The sequence below is a fragment of the Sturnus vulgaris genome, chromosome 6 (assembly GCF_052056855.1).
Source record: "Sturnus vulgaris isolate bStuVul1 chromosome 6, bStuVul1.hap1, whole genome shotgun sequence".
Lineage (NCBI taxonomy): Eukaryota > Metazoa > Chordata > Aves > Passeriformes > Sturnidae > Sturnus > Sturnus vulgaris.
The window spans coordinates 39019680-39046566 of record NC_142248.1 but is presented as its reverse complement, the minus strand read 5'-3'; the positions used below and the strand labels follow the sequence as shown (position 1 = coordinate 39046566).

The 26887-nt window shown below is 37.1% G+C and overlaps 1 protein-coding gene across 1 annotated transcript in view; it reads right to left on the bottom strand.

Moving 5' to 3' along the window:
* Positions 1-26887, bottom strand: part of TDRD9 (tudor domain containing 9) — a 59393-nt gene that overhangs the window by 30484 nt on the left and 2022 nt on the right. Inside the window, exons 2-8 of the mRNA XM_088166290.1 lie at positions 17606-17712; positions 11292-11389; positions 10622-10843; positions 8504-8626; positions 7854-7934; positions 4932-5096; positions 402-505 (exon numbers count right to left, since the gene is read on the bottom strand). Of these exons, the coding sequence (XP_088022416.1) occupies positions 402-505; positions 4932-5096; positions 7854-7934; positions 8504-8626; positions 10622-10843; positions 11292-11389; positions 17606-17712 (900 nt within the window). The remainder of the gene's footprint in view (positions 1-401; positions 506-4931; positions 5097-7853; positions 7935-8503; positions 8627-10621; positions 10844-11291; positions 11390-17605; positions 17713-26887) is intronic.

The window sequence follows — 26887 nt, the reverse complement described above, 5'->3', positions numbered from 1 at the left end:
AATCCAGTATTTACTTATTTCGCACGACATTAAGGCATTAAACAGCCAGTGAAAATTAATGCCTAGTTTTCATCCTTTTTTTCCATGAAATAATATATGTTTTAGGTTACAATATAAAATAGTACTCTGGTTTCATTCTTTATACAAATACTCCTCAGCTCTGGTCTACAGCAAAGAATATATTTTCCATAAGACATGGCTGTCTTGATTAGTCACTCATGTTCCAGGGCATGAAGTGCAATTTAGCAACACTGGGTATAAATCAAACAAATATATAAAATAAAGGCAGAGATACAAGTAAAAATTAAGTTTCCACTAATAACTATGGACTGCTGCTGTTGCTTAATTAGCTTCTCATTTCCCCAAGAGCCACTGATTCCAGATCTTGAACTCTATCTTACCTATTGTTCCTCTTTTCGAACTCATCGAATGACTGAATCAGAGACACTGCTACTTCATACATTGTCCGTTTTATCACGGGCTCCCCAAGGCTCTGAGGATGAAGCTGTTTGGAGAAGGTGGTGATGAGGTTAACACAGTATAACTGGCTGAAAGACTGCAGTTCATGTATATATTGAAATTTGTCAAGTGCTTGCAATTAAAACTGATCCAGTACAGAAGAAGTAACTCCATCTGATGCACTCATTACCTTCTAAGTAGACATTTTTCTTCGAACATCCTACAGTTTTAATGCTGAAAAAATACTTCTGATATTTACCTACTTCATCACCAGGCCAGCCTCCATTCATGTGCAGGACATGCTCCTTATCCTGAATACATGGGACTGATCAGAACCCATGGGAAGAGGATGACAAGGAGGAATTTGTGTAAGGAAGGCAGAGTGCTTCTCACAGCTGCTATTACACAGATCTCTACCTGCCTGCACATAAACCATGTACCCCTTTCTCCTTGTGTTTTTGGTCACACCCTGTCAAAAATTACTGTTCTGTTGTACTCAACAGAAGCACGGTGATTCTGTCTACAAGTTTTCCAGCATTCTGTACAAATTCAAGGCTTCAGTATCTAAGAAAGCAAACCATTAAGTCTTCAGAACAAAGACAGTAACTTAATCACTTTTCGCTTTTATGCTTAATGAATTAGAGCTGCTATGAAAAAGCTCTCTACTATTACACATTTGTAGGGAAAATGCCTTTTGATCACTGCTCACCTTTCATTCTCAGAGTTTCTCCTCACACTAGTGCAAACTGTTTACTGAACCAACTGTTTCAGAGACCTAAAATCAAAGACAACTATCTAAACTATTAAAATGAAATCAGTAATTTTTCTATTTGTTTTCCAGTGTAAAGGAGCTCATAACAATCACAAAAGCACAGCTCCTAGCACCAGTCTGGAAACAGTGATTTAGATCAGCATTTGCTACTGCAACCTCTGTCCCCAGTTTCATTAGCCCATGAGAAACCCAAAAATACTTGACTGTTTTCTTCAAAGCGACTTTTGCACCAATATGTGAAAAATTTAAGCAAGTTATCTCTTCTAGGCTGCTCAAAAGTTAGATTTTTTTTTTTTTTACTATCCCTGCTTAAGTAACTGTCAAATTTGTCTTTTCAATTTTGCTACTGATTGTACCTTTAGTATTCTTTAACAGGACAAGGCTTCCACATCACACCTAATAAAAGGTAGCAATGTGACAAATAGCAAATCCAAACCCCAGTCAGACCTGACTGAAATAATACCTCATCAGAACAGCTTTTGACAGCAGCTCACTACCTTCCATCAGGACTCTGATTCTAGTTCCACACACAAGTTTTTACCTTTACAAGCCAAAAATGGGTTGCGTTTTTGCACTTTGCTTCATTTCTTAAATTTGCATTTCATATCTCTAACACTATCCAGAACAAAAGGCATGCATTTACACAACTAGCTTTAAAATTGGCTATAGATAGAGCCTTCATGTATTTTTCTTGAACCTGTTTGCTTGGGGCTTAGAGGTTGCTAGTATGACAAAATCACAATTCTGTTAAACATCCACAACAACGTGTTTACCAAGCACATTCCGACAAAAGAAAAATAAACTACTTTTTGTAGGCCTATACTCACAAATTAAGCAGTACACCTATAAATGACCCACTATCTGGGCAAACGTAAGCCAGTGCTACACTGAAAAATATTTCTCCCTTATTTTTATTCTTTCCTACAAATGAAGTAATTCAAGTAGAAAGCTTTATCTTTGATTCAGCTAGATGTCTGTCTAGAACAGAGGGTTTACTGCAAACAGGCACACAGAAAAAAAAAAATGACTGGCATTTTTATTCATCTTCCAAATCACAACAGCACCAATGAACTGCCAAATTATTCAAGTGAAAACTACCCCTTAAAAATTTTATTTTCAAGCACAGTTTTAAAACATTATCACATGCAGAAATGAGTGATGTATTAAAGCCAAGAGCTCTGCAGGATTCATAAAAGAATTCTACATTTATACAATAACAACCAATTATGTTAAAATTTTTTGAGAAGGGACAAAGATTCACACCTCACAGCCAAGAGACAATTACAAAGGATTACATTGATTTTGACTGAGATGCTTTAAGAAATGATTGAAGGTTTATCTAATATAGTTTTACAGTTATTAATTTCAAAATGAAAAGTAAACTTAGAAAAATTCTGTTTATCTAAAAACCAATGACTGCATTTACTTTTAACTGCTGTGTTCCTTTATGTAAATTTTACTGGCTTTTATAGGTGAAAATAAGACATCAAGAATTAAAGCCTGAAGCCTGTACCTCAGGCAGTTATCTAACTGATTTAGATTTTAGCATGATGAAAGATGTGCCTCAGCCTCCATATGGCAGTGTTAACTCATTAACTGTCTTAACACTCACATTCCACCTTCATTTTATTAGGATGTTATGTCACACAAACCATCTTAGACCTTCCACATACTAATTTTTTAATTGCAACTAGTAGTCAGGGAAACTGTTCACACACAGCACTATAAGAAACGAGATTGAGACCAAGAATCAGTGTTGTAGAATTCAATTTCATCCTTTTTAGTATAGATACAGAAAGAAAATCAACAGCACTTATGCACTTCTATTGTTGCCCTAAGTCACAAGAAACATCTTGGCCAAAAAAACTCTCCCCATCTTGCTGAAAAGCAGAATGGCTATAGATAGGATAACACAAGATAAAGAATCAGAGGAAAACTTTAAATAAAAAACACAGAGAAAATAAAAAAGCATGAAAAGGGCTAAGCACTGAAAGCAGTTCCTTTGTTCATGATCTCTGAAGTGAAAGGTGTTCAAGTTGACATTCAGCTCCAAATGCAGCTATGACAAATCCAACTTGACTGATGAAAACTTCTTACTCAATTTCCTGGTTATCTTTTTGTAAAAGATTTTTGATGATGACAACAAAGCCCCATGTATTACATAATGTCCTCATATTATCTGTCTGAACTGCCATATTAATGTATAAATACTGATGGGGCAACTACTACAAGCATTGAGTTGATTTTTTTGTTTGCATTTAAACTTAAACAGTTGACAGCCTTTTATTTTACCTTGCCTGTGTTGAGGCATAACCAATGCCTGAGCTGTATACAGCATAAGCAATTATTTTCTTCTGAGCTTCGTATTTTATTTTGCTATTTTATTTTCTGCAGAACTGATGGATGGAAGCTAAATAATAACAGTGTGTTCCTCCATTGGTACTTTTTAAGTGCATCCCCCATCTTCTTCACTGTAATAACATTCTAATAGTGTTTTGAATTATCAAAGCTGACCAGTAATTACACCCACATCCCAGTTATTTTTAGACTGGGTATCATAATACAGGCCCGAGTGCATTTGTTGTACTCTGCTTTAACCTGTTTATTTTGCCTTGAACCATAATAATGAAAGAGTTCACTCAAGTGAATTCCTACACAGCTATTTTTCAAATGTAAAACAAACTCCTATTATAAAACCACAGAAAATAGATTAACTCAAATTTACATCCATTCCTTCATTATCTGATGTCTAGAGAGATACTTGCTATAATGTCAGGAACTCTAAAAACAAAATATACAAAACACATTTTGCGCAGTGTATAAAGCCAGACTGACAAAGCAAACATCTCCTCAGCCAGCACCTCCCTCCTCAGGCATCAGAGAAGCTCTCCAGCACAGCCCACCACAGATCTGAGAGGCAGCAGTTATTCTAGTATGTTTTCATTACTCAAAATTACACATTTGCCATGGTGGCCTACACGGTTACAACAGAAATAGATTCAAAGCTACTGCATAACATCTCTGCCACCACTGGGGGAAAAAAAAAACCCAACAAAAAAAACAAAACCAAAACCAAACCAAACCAAACCAAACAAACAAACAAAACCAAAAACCCCACAACAACAAAAACAAACAAACAAACAAAAACAAAACAAAACCACGCAACCCACCCCCCCAAAAACCAAAAACACCCAAAACCAACCAATCAACCAAAAAAAAAAAAAAAAAAACAAACAAAACAACCAAAAACACCAAAAAAATTAGGAAAGCCTCAGCTAATAGAGAAGCCAACTTGGTAATATCAAAGTTCTAATAAAAAATGCTTTTTTTCCTCTTTATTTCATAGCACTTTCTGCCTTTGATACACAACAATAACATGAACCAACCCAGGAAATGTTCCCTGATTTTGTCAGCTATATTCAAAGAGATCTGTAAATCTATTTATGTTACTTTCCACACACTTTTACACTGTTCATCTTGAATGCAACTATCAAACAAAATTCCTCATACTATTGAAACATTTCTGTTTCATGAAGGAAATTAGTATGCTCATAGGAAGACTCCTGTTTTATTATCATCTATTAATTCTTACCTAGAATTGCAGTATAAAAGTGGCTATAAGTCATTTTATTACACAGTTTTCAACTGACAGTTCCAATTTCTTATTATGTCCAAAGAAATGAAATTATATTTACAATACCTGGAAGTCAAAAATGTCCTTCAAATCATCAAGATAATATTCTTCAACTGCAAAAGGTCTGCCTTCCACCTTAAATACACAGACTGGATTCATACCATAATGAACTGGAAGTGCAAAGTAATCAGCTAATTCTTTAGAGTTGATGGAAGCAGACATCAATATTATCTGTTAAAAAAAAATGCACAGCAAATATAAAGCATTAATTTTAACACAAATTGTCCTGCTACATGGCACTCTCCACTTCCTCTTCATGTTAAATGATCTAATTCTGGTTACTGCAGGCACATAACCTTAAGTACATTTAAGAAAATCAAACTAATTGTAGATAAGATACCCTAACCAGCACATGGAGAGAGGCAAGCACCTGTAAGAGAACAGCTCAGGTTAGAATGCCTAGGGAAGACATCATGGTGAAAATTCAACCAAAACCATACAGCACTCTTGATAAAGATCTCACCACCCAAACCAGAAATGCTGTAAAACACAAAAGCATCCCCCTTACAAAACAACAAGAAGGGAAACTAAAGAAGTGGGCATTGCAGCACTGTGCTCAGCTCCAAAGCACGTGTAAAGGCACAAGGAACACACGGAGAGGGCAGGCTAAACCATCAACTTTTCCAACATGATCCTGAAAGGAGAAATTTGAAAGGACATAATTCTGCAAGTCCCACTACAGCATGGACTGCCTCATGGCTCAAGAGAGAGTGACTCACCTATGCCAGGGCAATAGGCTAAATGTAACCTAAATATGCAGTTACAGGCAAGGAATTTTAAAACACCCCTTCTAGACAATCTGGACTCTAATCTGCATGGAATCCTTCCAAGAAAGAAATGACAGATTCTTAATAGAGTGCCTGAAGGGTCACAAAAGTGAACCAAGAGTTTGACATAATCCTAAAGCAAAAATTCAACAAGCACGTATCACCAACGAAGCAGATGAGCACATCAGAACAAAGGGTAATCAAAGAAGACAGTTCAAGATCAAGCAGTCCAAAACCACTTGCACAACACAGATATGTCCCAAGACTCACTAGATGTTACTTTACTAGTCACTATGGAAACTGCACTGTTTGGTTTGACCCAATAGAGCCCCTCTTGGTCTCAGGATTTCTTTCAACTACCCTTATCCCAGTAAGATCAACCTCAGAACAATCCAGCTTCTGCTCTGTGATCTAAAAATAATAATCTGCAGCAGCCATCTGACAGAAAATCCAACATAATTTAAGTTAGTTCAGCAGGTAGACCTTGTCCTTAGTACACCAGAAACACTCAACTAACTCCTGTCAGTTGATGCAATGTTCAATTACCTGCTACTTCTGAGGTGTGCAACTTCCAAACAAGGAAACAAACAGCTCACATGCATTTCAGACCACTCCGAGTTAAAAATGGTTTGTTTCCTCTCTTAAATAGCGATCCTTGTACCCTTTTGTTTCACGAATCTAGGGAGGATGGGAGGAGAACCCTACATTTTCTAAACGAATTTGCCACATCAGAGCTCCCTTCCTTTACAGTTTTTCAGAAGGGGATTAAAAGGGATGAAGAAGGAGACACTGGGCTTAGTATATAAATTCAAACTGAATAGCCCATTCCAATCTACTCAAGGCCAGCAAGTGAGATCAAGAGTTCTCCCCTCTTCAACATAAAAAAATTCAAAGGGACATCCCTCCACTCTCTCAAATACAGGTCTCTCTCACGTTGGTACAATATTAAAAAACTGCTATCTGCAGAAACAATTTCAGAGAATGATATAAAGGCGATACAATTTTTCAGTGACAATTTCAAGTGACTGAAATGGAACTATAGAGGAAAATTAAAAATTTGTCAGGCACCTCTAACAGAAAAATGTTTTCTAACAGAGAAGATGACAGGACCTGTAGGGATTCCTGCCATTGAAACGAACCTGATAATCAGAATAAAAGGCGAACTCAGTTTGACCAAATTATTGCTTTTCTCAGTAGGCAGAGCCAAGTGCTAAAAAAGGCTGAATAGTTTAACATCAATGTCTCTGAATTTAAAGACAAGAGTTTTCTCTAAAATCTAAATCAGCATAAAAAGGGATAAAAAGTGAAAGATGTGACGTGCACAGCCATGTCCTATGCCAACTGAAAGGACACATTCAGTGACAGCATTTTGGAAGACCTAAAGACCAAGTTTGAATCAATGTGATGGATTGCTCAACACATATTCCCTTCCAATGGCAACAAAACCAGCCAGGCTCTATTTTTGAAAAACTCACATTAAACAAATAACTTGGAGTACTGAAGAGACATGCAGTCTCACAATCTGCAGTCCCAAATAGCTGCACAGAGAGTTACTGAGTTAGCCTAATGCCATCACTTGTATTTAATTCCTAACATTTCAAGAGTTAATTACTTTGAGACCCCAAAGACTAAACGTGTCATACTAAATATGACTCTGCTTTGGTACAAATCAGAATTGCCTAACATGCAGAGAAAAACCTCAGCCATATTTTACTACCAACTCTGCCCAGAAACTACAGTACAGCATTTCTGGTCTTTTGCTATTTCTTCAAATATGTGATCCCACTTAAACAAAAAGGCTCAGTATTTCCAGGAGTTAATGCTACCATTTTAACCAAGGATAAGCACTGCCCTCAATATCCAAGATGTAATTCTAGTCAAATATCCATCCTGCATTTTTTAGCCTTAAGCAGGCTTTAGAAACTAATGCACTTTAACATGAGAGGAAAAAAAAGAAGTCTCTCAGAACACATTACAGCAGCCAGGAAAAGAATGCCCCTTAGCTTGCTTACTTATGAGGAGTGGCAAACTAAATAATATTTTAGTAGAAAGTAAAAACACAGTAAGTCGTGGTAAATTCTTTAAAATACGCCCTTCACAGGTAAAGGACATGCAAAAATCTTTTCACAAGAAAAAATAGCAGAATTCAGTTTGAACCCACCTTTACAGACTGTGAATTTGTGCACAACAGCTTACGAGCCACCAAGAGCAAGAAATCAATTTCTTCCGTACGCTCATGCACCTGGAACACATTATCCACAATTTAATTTTCATTAATTCATCCCCTTCTTTTTGACAATCTCTTACTTTCCTACTCAATTTTATGCTTTATTTTTGTAACTTGGAATAACAATACATTTTCACAGAAGAAAGCACACACCTTTTGAGCCTAGGCATATAACATAATGAAGCTACATGAGTGAACTGTACCCACAGCCAGGAGACAGAAGTTTCACAGAGATATTTTTCAGGACACCCTTGAAGAATAAAGACTCTAATATCCTAAGTGAATGAAAGCTGTCTCCCCCTGGCAGGCCTAGCTGGATAGGTTCTTGAATTCCACAAAATGGATTTCAAAAAACATTTCAAGGCACCTGTATTAAAAGTTAACAAAAACCCTTCTCACACTCTCAGTTCTACACTTGTTGCTCAAAGGAATGCTGACAAGCCTATTTCAGCAAGTTTTACCTTATACAACTTAGATAAAACATCTTTAAAAATACATGTCTGCATTTCTCTTTTCTTGCATGATAAGAGACAAAAGAGAAGGCTTCATTAATAGGAAAATTAAACTTACTTCCAGAAACTTACTTCATCAATGAAAATGTGTGTGAACTGAGTTAGGCTCTTGGCAGAAATTATTTTCTGAAGAAGAACTCCAGTTGTCATATACAGCAACCTTGTCTCCTTTGTCGAAACGTTCTCTAAACTTAACTAACAACAGTAAGAAAAATACATACTAGCTGGGAACATACAAGAAGCATGCATGTGGAAGAACTCCAAAATCAAACACAGTGTAAATCCATCAAAATTATATACTCAAACTTGCACAAGTCTCCATATAGAAGTGTTCTCATCAGAATCAATTAACTGCTTTTTCTTTAGGAGAAATTGAAAAAAAAAATAAACTCTGAAGTTTTATGAAGTAACCAAATTCCTTGCTGGGGACTTTAGACTGAGAATTCTTCAAAGATTTCTAAAGGTACATACATACACCACCCTTTCTACTGATATGAAGAGCAAGAAAAAGATTTTGCCAAAATGTAGTTTGCTTACAGGACAGGAAAAGGAAAGAGGTTTAAGTTATCACCAAGACCAGGCAACTTACTCCTGAGAGAAAAATTCTACAGCCCTATATGAAATAGATCTTTGATTTCTAACATACTTGTGTAACTTTAGCTACCTCAGGTGTAACCTATCCAGGCAGGCAGAACTGTGACCATCTTTTCATGTGCAGCTTAGAGATCAGCCCAGAGCAGGCATATCTGCACTCCACCATTTCCCTGTGTTTCTGCTCAGCTCACACAAGTGCTGGTGAAAAAAGCACAGCACATCCACATACACTGTCCTGAAGACAGTCTGGAAGCACTGTATCATTTTAAGCATTTGCAACTCACTAGCCTCATGAATCAATTTAGCAATTTTATGACTAATTGATTCGAGGTATAAAAAAATCACAACAAAGGCTTTATTTATAAACTGCTTTGAATCAGACAACATACATAACTGTCTTGGTTTTGGCTGGCACAGATTTAATTTCTTCTTAGTAGCTGGTACAGTGCTGTGTTTTTGGGATTTAGTATGAGAATAATGTTGAAAACTGGTGTTTTGGTTATTGCTGTCATGTTTATGATGTGGCACAGAAGAAAGCAGATAACAGATGAAACAGAAGACTGACACGTAACAGCCCATGCTACAAACAACTCTGTCACTCTCAGTTAAAAAATCATACCCCTCCAGACCTGAAAACTGTACAAAATCAGATTTAAGGGTAACAAAGAACACCTAACACACATAAATGGCACCAACATGTAGCATATTAGGAAGTAATCTGAAGCTGCAGACCTATGAAGAAACAGAAGCCTCAAAATGCATGCTGGCAAACATACACATATTACCCTAAGTGGAAGACAGAAAGAAAGGAAGAAACAACAAGAAACAGAACAAAGCAGAGAGGAAGAACAACACAGCAAATATTCCTGCCAGCAAAGGACTCCAGGAGCAGACAGTTCTCCAAAAACATCCCTCCCAATGTCAACACCAGTGTGAACTCAGTGGCCTGAAGAACCAGAGCAGCTCAAGCAGAGACAGCTGTGGCCTAACCAGCAATCACAGCAGCTTAGTGTGGGTACTGACAAGGAGCTATCAAAGCACCAGGACCTGGGTCAAAAGAGGAATGTGGCATCAAGTTTATAAACAGAGGGGCAGAACTGAGCTTGAAGCTGAGTTGAACAAAGCAAAAGGAGGAGACAGATTTAAGACAAAAAACTAGTTTGAGTTTTTCACATGTTAAAAAGGAGCAACAGATTGTTCACAAAAGAACCTGGTCGTAAATGCACTGAAGTTTTGACAGAGCTGACAAGTAAATGTAGAAAAGTCAAACAGAAAAGTATATTACTTAAGGAGTTCAAAGGAAAAATGACAGAACATAGCTGTCTTGCAACACTTTCAGTGATTAATAATGCAGACATGTCTGATGCAGACAAATATTTTCTGTTGGAGTGCCACCAGGATTTATAGTTATTCAAATTTACCAGTTGATTTAATTACAAACATTCAGCAGCAGACAGATAAAAAACACCAATTCCACTTTAAAAGCAGATTCTCTAACATTTCTTCAGTATGCTAGATATGCTTAAAAGCAATCAAGAAAGAATACACAGTGCTTTTTTCATGCATTTTAAAATACAATTTGAAGTTTTCTCATACCTGGTATCCTACAAATTCACCTAGTGTCCATGATCGCTCCTTGCTAATCCACCTGGCAAGGCTGCTGGCACTGATTTTCCGAGGCTGGGTAACAGCAATGTTGCAGGGCATAGAGTGCTTCATGCAATAATCCAAAATATATTGTGGAATCTGTGTGCTCTTTCCACTGCCAGTCGCCCCTTCTACAATCACAACTGAGTTGTTTTGTATCAGAGACACTATCTGAAACAATTTTTCAAGAAAATTCCTAAGTCTACAAAACATCTCAAATCAGGTTTAAGACATTTGAAATATCAACAGCTTCCAAGCCACAAAGCAAACCTCTGTAAAACACTGTGCCATCTTTTCTATCACCTTGTAGGCACCTGGAGATAACTGGGCTCATGAAGAGCATTAGAAGATCACAGAAAAGAACAGGGGCACACACTCAGGTACATATTTTACATGAATACCTATAAACAGAAAGTGTAACACCAACGTTTTTTCCCCTTAAGAAATTGTATGCAGTGGTTTGGTAAAAAACCCTAAAATTTTGTATAGTCTTTAAAGAAGCAAAGGAAGTTTCCTCTTAAAAAAATGACAATAACAGAAACAAACAATAAACACCCCAAAGCCACAACAAAACATTCTTTTCAGTTTTATTTCATGAGAGAAAGTACACTGACATTACCTTTTCCCTGTGTTTGGCTGTAGGCATATCAAAATATTTATACTTCCATATTGGTATAGAAGTTGAATCACTTGATTCACACTGAGACAATGAAGAACCTAGACACAAAAATAACCAAGAGTCACTTATTTCAACAGAGAAATACCAGCAGGAGATTATGACAACAGTATCTGGAAACCTAACAGCTCTGGAAGTTGAATTGCATACTTTAAGTATTAATAGAATTAGTAGTTTTTAGTATTAGCAGATCGAAGAGATTTTCTGTGTTTATGGAGCTACTGTTTTACTGGAAGCAACTCCAAAAAAATCACTTCTTGTTTGTGTAAACCACCATCAGTGGAAAGGATATATACAACTCTCTATGCTTTTCTCTTAATTTAAAGAAACTGGACTTTTGCAGTTTGCATGACAACTGTCAATTCTACCTGCATACTCAAGAATTTTTTACAATACTGAAAAAAATATGCCTTATTCATATGCTTGTGCTGTTCCCCTTAAAGTCTACTGGATCCACAATACAAAATAACCCATAATTTGACAGGAAGACCATTATTTTTCTACCATTTGGCCATTAAAATCTGCTAAGCATCATGATGAACTTTCAGTGTGATGCTACACTCTGCAGTCACTTGGCAGAAGTTAGCCCCCATTAGCACTGGGTAACTTGACAAAAATCTTTCAGTGCCAGCCTAAGTTTCTGCATAAAGGTCTGCAGTCAATTTGACCATGAAAAGAAAAGAAAAGGTCTGGAAGTGCAGAAGGGGAAAATCTGGACAAGACTGTGGTAAACAACAATTTTGCAAGTTATAATTAAACAATTTAGCTAAAATACCCATGGCATAACAAAATCAAAAATGGAAATGCTTTCCATTTCAAATTGGTTTCAGCAGGTATGGTGAAATGGATACTTACATACACGTTATAAAACCCTACACTTCGTTTTATGTCATTATTTCTCTAAGAAATAGAGTAGTGAGACAGAATTCCATTATTCTTTTTACAAAGGCAACAATTACTTTAAAATAAAGGCTACAGCCTAAATACTTGACTGCAGTTACAGCTCCCTTTCTTTGGAAAAGTTGTACCAATCTCAAGCAGCAGTAAAACAGAAGCAGGCAGAACAGCATCTTAGCTCCCCCCATACCTCACTGTGTTCCACATCCCCAAACTGACTCAAAGTGTCAAGGAATACCAATTAAGTTATTCTAACACCAAAAAAAAAGCCCTAAAGGCTGGACAGCTCCCTATGACAGTTTCATAAGGCACTAAAAAACGGAGTTCTCCTAAAGCCACATTCTGCAACAGGAAAAATTATTTTATCTGGATTCTGTAACATAACAGTGAAATGTGGTCACTGCACAAGGATCTACTTAGCATCACTAAACACAAACAAAACCAGAATTTGATAGCAGCACCCCATTAAAATATTAACTGTGCTTTTTAAAATGCTTTTGGTCAGGTTTCTAAATATATTTCCCAGAAAAATTCATATATATAGCATTCTGCCACAGCTACACTGCACGAAGGCTGACTGGCTTCCCTCTGGCACAAACATGTCACAACTGAGACATTCATAGCTCTGTGTGATTTGACCAATGCTGGAAGAAACCTCAAGCTGCTAGGGAACAGATCCCAGTAGCAGCAGATTCCTGCTAAAGCAACATAACCTTCCCACCTCTATCAGGTTTTCGAAGAAACAACTGCAATTTTGAAAAGTCAAAATGTTAAAAGAAGAAAGCAATTAATAGTGCTTGTAACTAAGGAGGAGGCACAAAAAAATCAAAAGGTAGGATTCATATACTAACCCTCTGTAATTCAGGACAAACCCCAGTGTATTAGTAAGAAATCATTAGCCTAAAATTCAATTAAGAACTTTATTTAAAAAACACAAAGGAACAAACCAGTAGCAAAGAAACAGCCACCAGTATTCGCATACCTGCTGAAAACCAATTTAATTAGTTTTGTATGTATCACTTTTTTCACTAATGAAACTTTTTTTTTTTAAATACTGCCTTTTATATAACATTTCTAGGACAGCAACATCTTACCCTCTCCTAAGCACAGGAGTCTGGAAAAAAATGATACCAGAAGTAAATGGTGATCCAATGTTAGCCACAATCACCATGCAGAGGTTAAGAACTGACAGCCATACATCCATTTAGCAGATGCTGCAAGTCCTAAACACTGTATGGTTTGAGTTTTATCTCTTCAAGACATGTCTTCTGTGCTTAAACTGAAAGAAACATTACCGAGCTTGCTTGGGGAACTAACACCAGGACAGCTGTGAGACTTCTGTCTGCAGAGAATCGAGTATGGGGCCTCAGCAAACTGGCAACTTGAGATGAACACTGACATGAGCCAACCAGCAGTGAAAATGCCCCACACTAACAACCTGAGGACAAAGCCCATCTGAAATCTATTATGATCCTTAGTAAAAAACAAAACTAAATTGAGATGGGGAACTTGAAAAACTATCTTAAAACACCTTAAAACTTTCACCTTTACTTTTTAAACATGAAAGTTGTTCTGAACCATGAAGACCTGCTGCAGAGAGAACATGTGAATGTATACCCCCCCAATGAAAGGTTGTTCTATGATTTAAATACCATTCAACTGTGGACTCTATACCATATAGTGTAATTACCTTTAAATGTTTGGGTTTGCTTGGGGTTTTTTATTTTTCATATCTAATATGCAATAAATTCCCCAATGAGAACTGGTCTTCAGAAAAGCTGGTCATTCCTGCCAATACAGACACATCTAATAATTCAACTACAGTCTACAGAACTATTAGCAAGGAAGACATGAGCTTTTGCTTTATCAATTGCTTCTACTTTCTGAAAAACATTATTAGAACCAGGACAACTGACCCAACCAGTCAGGATGCTTCCAACCTGAAAGTAGGAAACTGAGGAAGCAGGAAACTGCTCCCCATGCTGATTTAGGGCAAGCAAAGTATTTCAGTGTATAAGAAGCATTAATGTCAGTCCAGAATAAATCATATTAACTTCTCTATTCAGAATCAGTGCAAAAAGAAACAGAAAACTTGGTTATGGGAAATATTAATCTGCTTGCTCATTTCCCTTTCAATTATTATGAAAGTCCTGTAGTGTCAATGACTAAAACAGTCCAGTGCCTATGGAAAGAGAAATTTTTCAGTATCTCACAGTGCAGCCCACACAGCAGATGTACTTCCTCTGGTACCTGTTTCCTGAATTGATTAGATTTTTATATTGACCAGTTCTGGGAGAAGAGACTGTACAGCTGTGTCTTGCTATCTGCCACTAAGCAATTAAAATGAGATGCTTAAAACAAAACATACTTGGAAGTACTAGTCAGATGAATCAAATGAGATGCTTATTAAATCACTGATTGTTCTTCTGCTGAGCTACAAACACACGAAGCGATTCAAGTTTACAAGGAAGCTCACAGGAAAGGAAAGCCACAGGTACCAACTGGCTCCTACACTGAGCCAAAAAGCAACAGGACTTCCCAGAACATGGTGTTATCTCAGTCAAACACCAAAGACATGAAGATGCTGCTGACTGAACCTTGACGAGACTAATTCAGAAAATTCCTCAGAAAATATTTGTCTGATGAGACTTCTCTACTGCAATCCTCTTCAACCTGCAGATAGAGACAACTACAGCTTTTAGAAGCTTTCTGAAGTGCAAAGCTCTAGTCTGTACAGTTCAGAATTCCCAAATTTGGGAAAAAAATTTTCTACAAGATGAGCAAAGTTGTAAGCATCCCATACACTCAGCTCTGGAAGGTTTCCCTCTGCACAACACCCCATGACCTCACTGAATCAAAAATGTGTAAAGCCTGGAAGAGCCAGTACCAAATGTGAAACAAGCCTGGTGGACAGGAGAACTGCTAATGCTCCACTTGTTTTGGTAACAGTTATGGCAAAGAATTTTCTACTCCTTTTATTTAATCATTTCAACTTCCTTTGCACAGCAGTATCATTTCTACCATGCTCTGCAGAAGCCAGAACTCTAAATGCAGTTCCCTGACGATCTGTTTCCCCAACACAGAAGCAGATTAGGCTCCATTTCTGTTTGTCCTCTCAGCATTAAAGCATATGCTCTTTCAAAGAAATTGGAAAGCACAAGATTTGAACTCAATAGAATTTCATAAAATAACAAGGCACAAGCAGTGCAAACACAAGCAGTTTCAGTAACTACAAGATTTAAAACAGGCTATCAACTGCACAGAAAATATTGCCTATAGTTAGAACAGCAACTCTGAGAGAAAGAAGCTACAAAAGGGGGACCAGTTTAGAACCTCCAGAAAAAATCAGTTTCTCATTTCCATGTTGTGAAGCTTATTTCTTGACTACCTTTGTATTCAATGCACCTTAACTCATAGGTCCTGGTCCAGATAAATCCTTGATTATTTATGACAGTTCACATGTTCTTGAGGAAAACATACACTTTCAGATCAATATAGTTGATAATTACAAATACATCTTGAAGCTGTTGAAATCTCAATGATGAGTATACTACACTAGAGAAAAGCAGTCTCAAATGCAAAACAACATACACATTCATAAACTATAAAATTAACAGTACAATCCTTATGCTCACTTACTGAACTTTTTTATTCTACTAGTCTAACACAGTATTTGAGTCTGTCTGTAAGTCAAAGTTAAGAGCAGTAAGAACCAGGATTTTCTGAAGCTTTTATGTTATTCTACATCTAGGTGGGATTTGGCAGCTAGGTCTCAGAATGCCGTAGGAATGTTCCAGTCCTGTCACTATCCAGCTTGCTTGGAGTCTGCCACTGGATCACACACTGCTGGGAGCAGAGCACTGATGAGAGCAGGCAGGCATCAACACTGCACAGAACAGCTCCTGAAGCAACTGAGAGTCCAGACAATGAGACAGACAAAGAACAGAACAGGGGCAAGGAACTGAGGAAAATATCTAATGGTTTAATAAGAAGAGATTATGTAATATATCAATACTTTAGTAATTTTTTATGGCTGTTTGCTAACTAGATGCTGTTTCATTAAGTTACAACTGGAAGGTGAGAGTATTAGAAGGTAAAATTTCAAGGATAAATATTTTAGGGTAGACCAAGAGAAAAGAGGTATTTATAAAGTACAAGGATGACTATACAGAAATATTTCCTAAAAAACCTAAGTTATAATCCTGTTTCTTTTAGAGAAGGAACACTGCTAGCATCAGTCCCATTCAAAGTCATGCAGGGCACTAGTGCTGCTGAAGTTGCTAGTTCATCTTATACAAGATTCTGATTTAATAGGTAAAAGACACTGAATGAGCTATGGTATATCCTTGAAATAATCAATACCATTCTATTATTAAAGAAACATCTAGAGAAAATAATCTTACTCAATTTGTTGCTGTCTTTCTTTGGGTAGTAAAGCACATGAAGAACTAGGGAAATGTCTTTCCTGAATGACAACACTGGAAGCTCTTTCCAGTCTCTTTATTCCCCCATTTCCACCTTTTAGTACTTCCTCTCACACAAATTTTATGTAACATCAAGGGAACAAGAGACAGTATTTTGTGGTTAGGACAGAGGTGCACTGCACATGGTGAAAGTGCCCCTACTGCATCTCAGCTGAGCACAAATCCCACAAGTGGCTTCATCAGCCTGAGTTCTGAGGCCAGAGAATTTGAAGATGCACTCAAGGACAGTAATTTTTAGAAAATTTCTCAATTTGTCACATTTTACTACACCAGCAAAGATATACAGAAAGCAGTAAGAGAATGACATACAGAACAGATAAAACACAAATGTCTTTTGCTCAGGAAATCAGCTACATTAACAAATCTGGAAATTAAGAGGCACAGTAAGAGTTTGAAGCTGAGCTGCCCTGACAAGTGAGACAGCCTCACAGTGCTTTTACCAGAGCTCCTAGGAAAGAACTGCACTCAAATTTCTCTCTAAAGGCAGCTCAAAGCAACAGCCAAGCACACAGAGAAATATGAATAGAAAATGGGAAAACAGAACAAAGGCATGAATCTAATGAGTGATATATTTTCCTTGCAGATTTGTTTTAATCACGTATCTACATTTATCAATACAAGCCATTTATGTATGCATATACATACATAAATGTGTATGGACATTAATCTATGCAACAGCATTACACATTGTGGTTTCCAGAAAATAAGGAGTTTACTTTTTAATACCACGCTTTATATATAACAAACTAATGAACATACATCAATAAACAAACAAGCACATTCAGTTTAGAGAAGGAGATAATGTAAAAACAACAGGGAGAAAAAGAACAGGCATAGTTTATAATAGGAACTAAATGATTTTATTTCTTTTTTTACCTGGTTTATAGACAAGCTGATAATCTCCAGCTACATTCACCTCTTGTTCCTTTGCTTGTCTGTAATTTTTAGCATATTCAGTTCCAATGTTCTCCAAGATAGGCAGTCTGAAGAAGGAAGAAATGACAAATCAATAAATGCTTCCTAATCCAAGACTTTGGGATTTCTGAAAATAACAGCATTATACAGGAAGTTCCCCATGTCATGCAGGAACTACTTCAATGAACAAACTTCAGAAAAAAAATTTAGTCTATGCATTTAGATACAAGCCTGAGGAAAATACCACATTACATCTTTTTGTTCAGATCCAAGAAGACTGAGCTCCCAAAATATCATCCTTTAAGGCTCCAATACCTAGGAATTTCTCTTCTAATGAAAGACTATAATTTCTTCTGAATAAAGACGAAATAGCTCTGTTTCTTCAATTCTTGACACATACAATTAGGAAAATGCATGTAATTCTTGCATGATTCCCCAGAGACAGGGGAAGTAGACAGGAGGAAACACATTCATCTCATTGCTTTTAAGAAAAAAAATTTGACTGCAAGCCAAAAAAATGATGATGGTCTGGGAAAAAAAATTAACACAATCACCTGATCATTGAATTTTATGGAAATCTATTGCACATAAGCAATGTTTATATATATGTAATGAAATGAGATGAGATTTTAAGAAGTCTCTCCTACATAAACAGCATGAAGAAATATACATGAAATTCACTAGAAAATAATACAACATGTAAACAATGATTTATTGTTTGGTTATTAAATCACAGGTGATCTTAAACATAGAAGAGTTTTGAAAACATCAGAAGTGATTTTGTTTAAACAAAATACAAACTAGAGGTTGAAACCACAGTTTTGCACATTAACTTCAACTCTGGGCCCTGTGCAAGCCTTATCTATGCAGCAATTCACTAAGGCACAGCAAATCTTTTTTTATCAAAGTATATTACTGTGGAAGTGTTTATTTCTTGACCCAAAAAATAGACAACACTGACTCCAAAAACGGTGGCACTACATCATAGAGCCAAGAGAGGGAAATTCCCAAGATATTGATGTCACAGAGCACTCACCTTCTCTGCCAAGGCAAACTCTGAGCCAGCTCGGCTCTGCTACAGACAATTCACTCGGTCCAGCTCAGAACAGAACACCAAGTATTTGTCACCTACTGCTGCAAACAAACTAGGAAATAGTTTCTGATCCAATTTTAACAACATTTTAGGTGTACAGCTACAGTAATTTCCCCCAGACTTCAAGTATTTCTTAATGCAAGGCTCAGCAGGATTGCACACATCTGCACAATGGCTACAAGAGCAACAGCTGCCTGCATCCAACTTCCATCACTCAAATCCTTCTAAAACACTCCTCAAAAAGTCTGAATCTGTGAAAATATGTAGAAAAATTCATACACAGGATGTCCTACTGCTTGCAATGTAGTTTACTCCACCGAGTGTATATTAAACACAAATAAAACCCAAAAATTCAATGATGGTAACAAAGTCAAGCTTTCAGTAGCTGAGAATACCATAATGACACTTGGCTGCACAATCTCTCTTGGGTAGCATTGTATGCACATACTACACAGATTTTTTACTGATATAACCAATTATTTTTTCACTTCCATAAACCTGCAGCCTCACAGAGTACGCTGGACACGCATATTCTGAAAATAAAACCTCTTTATGCAGTAAATGTAACCTGTCCTTAGGTTCTCCATGAGGAGAAAAGCCATGCAGGGCAAGCAGTCAGTGCTGTCACAGAGGAGCAGGTATTGCTTGACTGTCAGAGCCCAGAGCAACAACCAGCAAATCACAAACTCCCACTGACTGAGGGGCTAAGGCTGGAAAAGATGGGACTGTGCTCCTCGCTTGCAATTAAGACCTTGCAGATGCATCAGTATTTAAGCAGAAGCTGAAATCAGTTAAGGAACAGATAAGGAACAGTTAATAACTAAATAAATAAACAAATAAACTTATTAATTAATTTTATCTCTGGGAATTTTAAGAGTCTTAAGCATTTCAAAACAGGCTCCCAGAGGAGTGTATGTATATATACAAACATATATATATGTACATACATATAGATAAATGTGTGTGCTACCTTTACCTGTACAGTTTCAGGAAAATGAGAACAGCATGACCTCAGTCATTTGTGAGATTTTTTTTTGGGGGGGGGAGGGACATCTAAATATTTTATTTCAAGAATTAGGTTTTCTGTCTCCAGAAAACAGCACACAGTAAATGAACCCCAGGCTACACAATGAATAAACAAGATATTTAATAGTCTGTCATTAGCAATAAACATTATGCACTTGACATACCAAATCAGGCTCCAGTCTTCAGGAAAATCATATGCAACTGGAAAATTACATATGGGAATATGAAATGAACAAATAAGCTTTGCTGTATCATTTATTGACCTTTTAATGCTGCACTTTTTTCAGCATTAATAAAATTAAAAGCATACAGCATAATGGAGGTTCTAAGCAAAATGGAAAAAAAAATTTATAATGCCCTCTGGAGCTCTCCTAAGTCACCAAATGATACAATCCTTCAAGTAATCATTAATATGACATCAGTGAGAGGTATCATCCTATATACCTGGATAAATAGAAAGACATTGCCCTTAGGTAAAAATCTAATGACTTTCAACAAAATTTGCCGACAACAGAATAACAAGATTTGGAAATGCAAATCCATTCCAGGATAGAAAAGAGCAACACAAATGAAGAGACTTTTCTGGATTCTACTTACGAATCATCCTGTCTGTCCCATACACCAGTTACCTCTTCCCCATTTCTATTCCTCCTGACAGTCAAACCCCGCCTTTGGTACATCTGCCACATTACAGTATATATTCCTTAGGCTTTGGAGATTCCAGCCTTTTCAACTTCATATCCCAAGCAGTCAAAATTCTACTAAATTAAGAAGCAGTAAAAACCATTTTTGTGACTAACACAATCACTAAAATTTGAAGTCACCAATCAAAGGAAATGTTGGAGATTTCAAATACTCTGTTTTCTTCCTTGCCCCTCATTTTAAAAAGTAGGTGAATTTGATCTTATTCATATCAGGGGCATATTTCATCCTCAAAATCAGCCATTTTTCTATGGCTGGACCTGCAAATATGTGACATTCTGTTCATTCCAAGTGGAAAAAGGCAGACAAAGTGCTGAGAACACAATCACAGTGACTTCACTCAACAAGTAACTCTTGCTACATCCTCATATCTACTCATGTAGGTATGTACATTTCAAGACCTACCTATTTTCAGACACACTCAAAAGTTGCAGACAGGACTTCAAGCCTGACAAGCAGTGGCCAGCAGGACGCCTTCTATAAAGGCAAAGAGGTACATGCTTCCTCTTGGAAGAGAATTAACACTGTCTCATGAGGTAACAGGATTCTTCCTTCCTTCTGTATTATGTAGTTTAACTACTACAGCATTTTTCTGAAGTGTGAGTGGTCTTGGTACATACGCCCAGTCAAACTGATTTTGAGCAACTGATTGAAACAAGGTGTTTTTAAACATAAAATTAAATACAGCTGCCACTTCAGGAGAATTACTAGAAGGGAAACACAGTTTAACACCAAAAGTTGTTGGCACATTCAATTGTGTAAGCTTTCAAATACACTGAGGGTGCCTTTCTTTAAACAAATTGAGCTAGAGAAAGGTCTTTCTTTTCTTCAAGCTATAGAATGACCTCTGATAAGTCAACAAGGCATCACAACAAAGCATACTGCATAAATATTTGTATTTGAGCACTTGAAATAATAACCAAAGCATTTCTGCATACACTTAGCTGCCAAAAATATAATCAATTGCCCAATCTCAACCGTAACTGTGAAAGGTAATTTGTTTGGCTCTTTCCAATGACATAAATTAACTACAATGCAATGCCTACACTGAACACAGTTAATACTTACTAGAAGAAATGCTTAAAAAAAGCTTTATTGAACTAACAGATACATGCAGTCTTATTCCCAGAAAAAAAAAAAATCAAAAATTGGCAGCATACCTGACTGTATAAAGAAAATATCCAACCATGCAATAAAATTCCGAGGATTAAGATGCCTGCTTATCCAACTTAAAAAGAAATTCTATTAACCACTTAATTCTGGGGTAGAAGCTTCTATTCAAGGCCATTTAACTTCTAGAACATGTCCATCCTAGACACAAAACTGAAACAAAGTCTCCTGGGACTGTGTTTTTAAAAATTCTTTTAGATGTACTTTCTGCTTATTTTGTTCTGCCTCGTTTAACACAAAAAATCCTGTGCACATGGGACTAGAAGTTGAACATAAAACTAGTGTCACCCATTTCACAGATCACAAGAGAAGGACTGCCCCAAGCCATGGCTTCTGTCACGCACACAAACTATTCACCTATTTACAGATCTTTGGAGAGGGGGGAAATCACTTGAAAAAAACACTTAGCCTCATAACATGCAGAGCAATATTTTGCTGCACAATTTTAGTAAGATATATACAGTAGACTGTTTCAAAGCTTCTCTTCTGAAACTAAAGTAATGTGACACTTTACATAACTGAACATTTGCCATGACAGTAAATAACCTTCCACTGGGTTTACTGAAGGACATACTAAAAATTACTTTCCTTTTAACTGGGAGCTGTCTTTCTATACAAAAGATTAGTCCTACCTGCAGAAATACACTAACTTCGATGAAATCATGTAGTGACATTCAAAAGTCATGTTTCAGCTGCAAAAACAGACTATTAATAGAATTCCGAATAAATGTAACATATGAAAAACTAAAATACAGGCTTCACAAAGTCACTACGTATTGTTTCAAGAATCTAAGCATCAGTTAGGTGCATGCTTTTTTAACAATAAGAGAGCTGTTCTAAAATGTAATTTGCTAGATGTAGTGATAAAATCATATTTAAGCATTTTAAAAGGCTTGCACTGCTCTTCCTCAGGTGTAATTCAGATTGCCTGTTTTAAAACCTTAACTACCTGGGGAGTGGGGGAAAGAGGAAGGGAGGGAGAGCACTGAAACAACTTTGTGAAATCCTGAAAAACTCAAATACTATTATTTAGATTTGAGTAGACTATTGAAACTCAACAAATCAGAAATATTTCACATATGTCAAACTAATAGCTTTGCACCTTATCCACAGTTAAAATCCAAGAACATAACAAGCACAAATGGCAGGATAAAACAGCCCAAATCCTCCAATTTACTGTCTTCTGCTCTGGGATTTTATGTTGGTGGGATGAACTGCTGGGCTTCAAAGAACTGGACTCTTCTTGGAGATGAGCTGCTGATGAGCTTCTCTTCCTGCATTTGGTTACCAACTTGGTAAAATCCAGATTAAATAAATCTCTGAGAAAAATAAAACCCAAGTAAGAGACTGCTCTGAATTTAGAAGAAAGCTCATGAAGATTAGTATTAAAAGCAGGATTGCCTCAATTTCAAATTGATGCCTGTAACTCCCCTGCCTATTAGTGAAGTGTCATCAGCACCAGAGACATTAATGCTACAGACAGTCCAAGTGGAAGAAATCAGCTTCAAACATGTCCTGTTTTTATTCATCTCAGCACCAGGATGCAATGATAGCTTACACAAACTTCTGTCAATTAACACTGCTAGAAGAAAATTATTCCGTTGTTCACTGCCACAGCAAAAGACCAAACAAGGAGTCTTACCAAGAGGCCTCTCGTGTAGGCTCATGTCAAATTTTGCTCATAATCGTTAAAAAACCAAAAGCAGTAGCCAAATGCTGTCTGAAGTGATCTGAAGAGGTAGACTCACCATCTGTCTGCTTCCCAAAACAGCCAGAGTTGTTCTGTCAAATCAAAAGAAAAATACACTACAAAGTTGACTAAACCCAAAGAGTGGCACTGCATTTATAAATGAAATGAAACCATACAAACTGCTAGCAGTGGATACATGATTTTATTAAATCTCTCTCTGCTCAGATGATGGGAGCATTGCCAACCTTTCTTTGTAACCACTCTGGACTTGGCTGGGATAAGGTTATTTTCTTCATAGCAGTGCTATGATGCTGTTTTATAATTGTGACCAAATCAGTATTTCTGAAAATAAATATTTCAGTTACTGTTGAACAGTATTTGCACAGCATCCAGGACCTTTCTGTTTCCCACACTATTCTGCTCCCCATAAATAGGCTGGTGGGTGCACAAAGGCTTGGGAGGGGGCATAACCAGGAAGGCAACACAAACAGACCAGAGAGATGACAGTGTCATGCTCAGCAACAAAAAGGGAGCAGAGTGGGGTTTCAGTTCAGTTTGCCATCTATTGTTCAGAAATTGGCTGGGCATTGGTTTGCCCACGAGAGGTGATGTCGGGGCTTTTATTATTTTCTTTCTCTCTTGTTCCACTTCTTAAAACATGAACCCAAGCTTTTTTTTTCATTTTCTGTTCCATTCCTCATTTACTATTCCACTGAGGAGGAATAGCAGGTAAGCAAGGGCATGTGTGGTGCTTAGGTGTTTACTGGGCTTAGCCCACAACAATCACCAGCCCTTCACACAAAATCTATGGCAGCAAATCACAGTATATTATTATCAACAGATACTGAGAAAGAATTATGGAACATGCAACACTACACCAGCATGCTGAAATGTTAGCTAGGTAGCAGTGCTTATGATCTGCCATCAGCACTTTTGGTCAAGTAAGAATTAGGGTAATAACTTCTCAGTGACATTTTGAGTCTCATTCATAAAGACAGCTATACTTCTTGCCCCTTTCAACTACAGGAGTCAATAGCATCTCAGATGGTACAGATGCCATAAAATTTTCCAAAGAAAAGAATAAGAAGCTTCTCTTCCAACCAGTCTCACCATTTATCATGCCTGGGTGCCCACATTAGTGGAATATTTGATTAAATGGAGCTGGTTTAGAACAAACTTCTGTTCAGTACCAACTTCTTCTCAATTTGGCTTTGTAAAAAAAAAAATTAAAATAAACACCTCTAAAGATACATCTTAATTTTCAAGTTCCTCCTCACATTTGCAATGCCAAACAGGAGGAGACAAAAGAGATTAGTATCCAAACAGATGAGATTTAGAGTACCAGATATTTTCAGGTTAATAGGTAGAGCCATGAACCATACTTCCACTCCTTCACACCAAGTCACCCACATGGCAGAACAAAACCACTCCAAAAATGAGGGTTCTTCCAAGAATGCTGGGTTTGGTTGCAGCTCTTCAGTACAAACCATACCCAGAACAAAATGATGATCAACATTGCCTAAGGAGGAATTATTTTACATGACAGGTACTAACCCCACACTGACAATCCTTTCACCTCAGACAAGTAAGAACTAATAAACAGATTCCCTAAATACACCTCGAAAAATCAAGAAGCAAATAGAACTGTGTGTAATTTATATTCAGTGCAAAAGAAAGTAACAGAATAAACCCAGGACATTACTACAGGAGCTGTTCTGCCACACACACCAGAATGCTTTTTGTTCAGACTGGGAATGCACAGAGTTGACCACAAAGATGCAATTAACTTACTAATAAAGACAAACTTCACAGTGCCTTCAGGGAACAGACCCACTGTTAGCCTAGGTCAAGCCAAAATTTCCACCTTGACATAGCACTTCAGATCCATGAGTACATTTAGAGATAGCTGGGTAGAATTTGGCTTTTAACAAAGCTTCCTGGATTAACCATGGGCTAGAAACTGCATAAACAACTGCTCTACTTTTGAGGTTCAGTTTCCAGTGCCAGCCCCACATACACAGTCATCTATTTCTTCACACATCTGAACTGCATAAAAAAGTAGAAGCAATACAAATTTTCAGCTTCAATGCTCTCCTACCAATGGAAAGGTAAACATGATCCTCAGGATCCTGCCTTGAATCTTCAATGATGCAACCAAAGATTAGATTGAAAAATAAAAGTTTTAGGTTACTCATTTAATTACTCTGCACACCTTCCAGTATGCATCTCTAATTTGCAAAGACACTATAATGGTTTTACACTGTACAGCAGTTTACTTGCAGATTGATACAGTGGAAAAAAGTGGTGACATGTTAACTGTGCTGTAAAGGAGGTGGCAAGGAGCATTTTAATTTCATCTGAAAATCTGTCAGGACAGTTCTGTCATCATAAACCTAGCTCCCCTCCTTTTTCATAGTACCACATACAATGCAATGTGAAAACCTTCCAGTTGAAGAGGATTAATACTGACATTTGAATTTTTCCAATGTATAAGTAGTATCAGCTTTAATAACAGCCATACACGTCATCCTTTATGTTGTATGACATCTAGAACAAATTTAGAGAACCTTTGTTCTCCCAACTGTTCAACACACCAGTGGAGGGAGAAAAGTAGGAATGAAAAATACTTAAGAGGAGCAAAGACGGTCGTTAGAAGAAGGGCAAGAAGAAAGGCAGCATTTCTTATTCCATGGCTACTGTTTAGATTAATAGGAAGAGATCGGATAACTGGAACGGAAAATGGCTCCTTCAGCGACCTTTAGTGTGCACAGTGCCATCCCCGAGAATGAACCTTAAAAACGGATATGCTCAAAATGCTCATCAAGGAAACAGGGAGCAGGCAGCTGACAGCCAGTTGAGAGAGAAGCAATGTCGATGGTAAGACTTACAATTCTGGGCTTTTTAGATCAGTTTGACCTCAATTTGCATCTCCTTATCATTCTATTCCTTTAATTAGATTAACGTGTCTTTCATGGCACACTGTAGGTGTTACAGCCTGGCTTCTTTAAATACATTTGTAACGTTAATTAAAAATGCTAACAGCTATGCACAGTAATGAAAAAGTACAGAACCATAAGATTGATGAAATTCATCTGGAAGAAGCATTTAATGTAGCGACAAAATCCTGAGCAACTGTCAAATACCTCTTTTCTGTCAACACTCACTTAACAAAAGCTTTAGATGATCTTTACTAGAGAAAAACTATTCTTAGCTGTTTAAAAATGACAGCAGAACAGCCTGATCCCCCCTCTAATGGGAGATAAGTCTTCCAGCATCTCAATGGCCTGAAAGTTTAGTTTGATGATAAAAGCAACATAGTTATTTTTAGCACTCTATGGGCATAAAAATACAGCTCTAAACTGTGACCTACAGCTATGCACAGCCAAGCATCACATCATACGACAGCTTTAACTTTAGCTACAAGCACGTCTGTAGTTGCTCCAGACTATCATTATTCATCTCACTACCAACAATACATTTGGATGGATTTAGCAACAAGCATTTGAAATTGTTACCATCTTTCTTCAAATTGCTGCCATCGGCAAAATTCAATTCAAAGGTA